Source organism: Rhea americana, unplaced genomic scaffold (assembly GCF_003343005.1).
Source record: "Rhea americana isolate MKP2758 unplaced genomic scaffold, rheAme1 scaffold_1041, whole genome shotgun sequence".
Classification (NCBI taxonomy): Eukaryota; Metazoa; Chordata; class Aves; order Rheiformes; family Rheidae; genus Rhea; species Rhea americana.
The window spans coordinates 3,349-7,041 of NW_028185086.1; the positions used below are offsets into that span (position 1 = coordinate 3,349).

Below are 3,693 nucleotides of genomic sequence, written 5' to 3' on the forward strand. Positions count from 1 at the left end.
CTCCGAGTGCCGCGGCGCCGACGCCTTCCCCAAGCTGGTGCCGCCGGCCGCCGTGTCGCGGTCGCCCACGGCGCACCCCGCGGCCGGCGCCGGCCCCGCTTACCCGCAGTACGGCAGCTACAGCGCGGGGCAGAGCGTGGCGCCCGCCAGCGTGTTCGCGCCGGGCAAGCAGTACGCGGCCGCCCAGGACTGCCCCGGCAGCAAGGACTGCAGCTTCGCCTACGGCAGCGGCAGCAGCCTCCCGTCTTCCCCCAGCAGCGCCCACAGCGCCGGCTACGCCCAGCAGACGGCCGGCCCCAACCTGCCGCTCGGCAAGGCCTCCTTCTTCAACAGCTCCGAGGCGGGCCAGTTCTCCAGCGCCTCGCACACGCCGCTGCGCTGCGACAGCCGCGCCAGCACCGTCTCGCCGGGCGGCTACATGGTGCCCAAAGGCTCGGCCTCCTTCCAGCCCTCGCCCGAGAACTGCCGGCAGTTCCCCGGCGCGTCCCAGTGGGCTTTCCGGCAGGGTTACGGCGGCCTCGACTGGAACTCGGAGGCCTTCAGCCAGCTCTACAACCCGGGCTTCGAGTGCCACCTCAACGAGCCCAACGTCATCCTCGACATCTCCAACTACACGCCCCAGAAAGCCAAGCAGCAGACCGTCTCRGAGACCTTCTCCGAGTCCTCCTCCGACAGCACCCAGTTCAACCAGCCGGCCGGCTACCGGCGCGCCAACAGCGAGGCCTCGTCCAGCGAGGGCCAGTCCAGCCTGTCCAGCCTGGAGAAGCTCATGATGGACTGGAACGAGGCGTCCTCGGCGCCGGGCTACAACTGGAACCAGAGCGTCCTCTTCCAGAGCAACTCCAAGCCTGGACGGGGCCGGCGGAAGAAAGTGGACATGTTCGACACTTCCCACCTGAACTTCTCCTCCTCCTCCTCGTCCTCCTCCGTGTACCCCTCCAAGAGGAGCACGGGGCCCCGGCAGCCCCGGGGCTCCCGCGGGGCTTGCGCCTCCAAGAAGGAGAGGGGGACGGGCAAGGCCAAGTTCCCCACCAAGTCCCAGCCGGTGAACCCCCTCTTCCAAGAGAGCACGGACCTGGGCTTAGACTACTACAGCGGGGACAGTAGCATGTCCCCCCTGCCCTCCCAGTCCCGGGGCTTTGGGGTYGGCGAGCGGGACCCCTGCGACTACGCCGGCCCTTACTCCATGAACCCTTCCACCCCTTCCGACGGGACGTTCGTCCAGGGCTTTCAGAGCGACTCTCCCGGCTTGGGGCAGCCGGATTTGGAGAGCAAACACTTCCCTGCCCTCCCGCACCAGCTGGCGGCCCCCGGCCAGCAGACTGTGTTCGAGGCCGGCTTGCAGAAAGCCTTCTCGCCCAACTGCTCCCCGACGCTGGCCTTCAAGGAGGACCTGCGGGCGGGCGACATCCGCAAGCTGCCGGCCTGCGACTCGCTCAAACACAGCATGCAAGGGGGGGCCCTGCCGCACGCCCCGCACATGGCCTGCCGCGACCTCCCCATGCCTCAGCCGCACTACGACTCCCCCAGCTGCAAAAACCCCCCGTACTGGTACTCCCCCAACGCCAGCACCCGGAGCCCCTCGTACGACAGCAAAGCGGGCGCCAGCATGCTCGTAGACTTCATGGGCAGGACGGACCCCTCATGTCTCAACCCCCACTTGACCAGCCCTAGCGGCACCCATCCCTCCAAGGGCGAGAAGGAGCCCTTGGAGATGGCCCGGGCTCACCACCGGGGGCCCTACGCTTGTCCCTTGATCAATGACTTGAATATCTCCCCCGTACCGAGAGACTCAATGCTGCAGCTGCAGGACAACTACAGGTACCCCAGTTTTGCACCCCAAGGACACCCCGTCATGGCCCCCACCCAGAAGAGCGGGTTTTTGGGTCCAATGGTAGAGCAGCACCCYGAGGACACTTTTACGGTCACCTCATTGTAGTGTCAGCTGACGTGCCAACCGGACAACGAGGTTTTGTTACAGGGTAGGTCCCGGCGCCTCTCGGGACGGGCGGCGGACGGGGGGGTCCGGGACGCGGCGCGGCGGCTCCGCGGGGCTGGGGGGGGGGCCGCAGCCCGGGGGTCACGGCTGTCCCATCCGAGCCGCTCTGGCGGCGGCTCCCGGGGACCGGCGTCCCCCGGGACCCCCCGAGCACAGCGGAGTCGCCCCAAGCGCCGGCTCAGCACCGAGCACCGCGGCACGGGGGTCTCGGCGGGGACGGGGGCCGCCCGGGACCCTTCTCACCCTGCGTGTGTTGTGTTTCTCTTGCAGAGGTAATTTAGCCAGCACTTTTTTCTGGAACACTTTTCAAGTTCTGTATTTAACTGGGATTGGAACCGTTTGTTTGTTTTTTTAAAAAAAGAAAAAAGAAAAAAAGAAAAGAAAAAAGCAAAAAAGGAAAAAGTTTTAAAAAAAGTTCAAAAATAAGTGAAACGCAAGGAAAAAAATAAAAGAAGAGAAATGGAAGAGAGAGAAAAACCCTGTTTTTTCCCCCTTCAAACTCAAACTCGCTCCGTCTGAGAACAACGTGGCTCTGCTTTCCGGGCTCCCGCCGAGGGCCGACCCGGCGGGCAGGGAGGGAGGGCCGGGCCGGGCCGGGCCGGGCCGGGCCGGAGGCGGCCGCGGGACGCTTGGGTTAGCCGCTTGGTCCCCCCCCAACACTCCCCGACAAGAAAAGGCATCGAGGCGAAGGCAGAGCCGGCGCCGGCGGGACGCGCGGCGGCCCCGCTCTCGGCCCTTCGGCTGCTTTCGGAGGGTCTCTTCTTCCTTTTCCTCCCCCCTCCTCGTTTGCTCGCTTGCTGGGGGTGTTTTTCTTGCCGGATGATGCCAGCGGGTGTCACGTTTTTGGAGAGCCGGCCGCAAGGACGACACTTTTCCAGCTTCGCCAGCGGGTCTCCGAGACGCAGCCGTTGCCCAGTAAGTACCCGTGAGCCGAATCCTCTAATCAGCGCCGGGCTAATTGCGGGCCGGGGCTCTGCCGAGCCTCCTGCTCCTCCTCGGAGAAGGGGCTCCCCTCGGCACCCGACGGGCGAGCGCTCGCAGCCGGTCCTGGCAAGCRAGCGCAGGGCGCTTGGTGCAAGGTGCTTTTCCAGCTGGGTTTCCAGTGCCGCGTCCCGCCTGGGTAACYCAGCACCCTGCTCTGCCTGCAGCATGGGCACCCCATGAGACACCCCCGCCTTGCACGGGGTGCGCCCAGCCCCGTCTCTGCCTTGAGCGCCCAACTGGAGACCCCGTCTGCCCGAATGTCTGACATGGGCTGGAGGCCGGGTGCTGGATCTGAGGGTGTGAAGGGTGCTGGGTCCCAGGGTGTTCAGGGAGCTGGATCTCAGATGTTCAGGGTGCTGGATCCCAGGTGYGCAGGGTGCTGGGTCCCAGGTGTGCAGGGAGCTGGATACCAGGTGTGCAGGGAGCTGGATCTCAAGGTGTGCAGAGGGCTGGAGCCCAGATGTGCAGCGTGCTGGGTCCCAGGTGTGCAGGGTGCTGGATCTGAGGGTGTGCAGGGTGCTGGCTCTGAGGTATGCAGGGTGCTGGCTCTCAGAGTGTGCAGGGTGCTGGCTCCGAGGTGTGCAGGGTGCTGGATCCCAGGTATGCAGGGTGCTGGATCTGAGGGTGTGCAGGGTGCTGGCTCTGAGGTGTGCAGGGTGCTGGCTCTCAGAGTGTGCAGGGTGCTGGCTCCGAGGTGCGCAGGGTGCTGG

At 65.7% G+C, this 3,693-nt stretch overlaps 1 protein-coding gene across 1 annotated transcript in view; it reads left to right on the top strand.

Annotated features, from left to right (window-relative positions):
* Window positions 1-3,435, top strand: part of AHDC1 (AT-hook DNA binding motif containing 1) — a gene marked incomplete at its 5' end in the record, with an annotated part of 6,716 nt that extends 3,281 nt beyond the window's left edge. Inside the window, 2 exons of the mRNA XM_085308347.1 lie at window positions 8-1,982; window positions 2,270-3,435. Of these exons, the coding sequence (XP_085164473.1) occupies window positions 8-1,939 (1,932 nt within the window). The remainder of the gene's footprint in view (window positions 1-7; window positions 1,983-2,269) is intronic.
* Window positions 3,436-3,693: the final 258 nt, after the last annotated feature.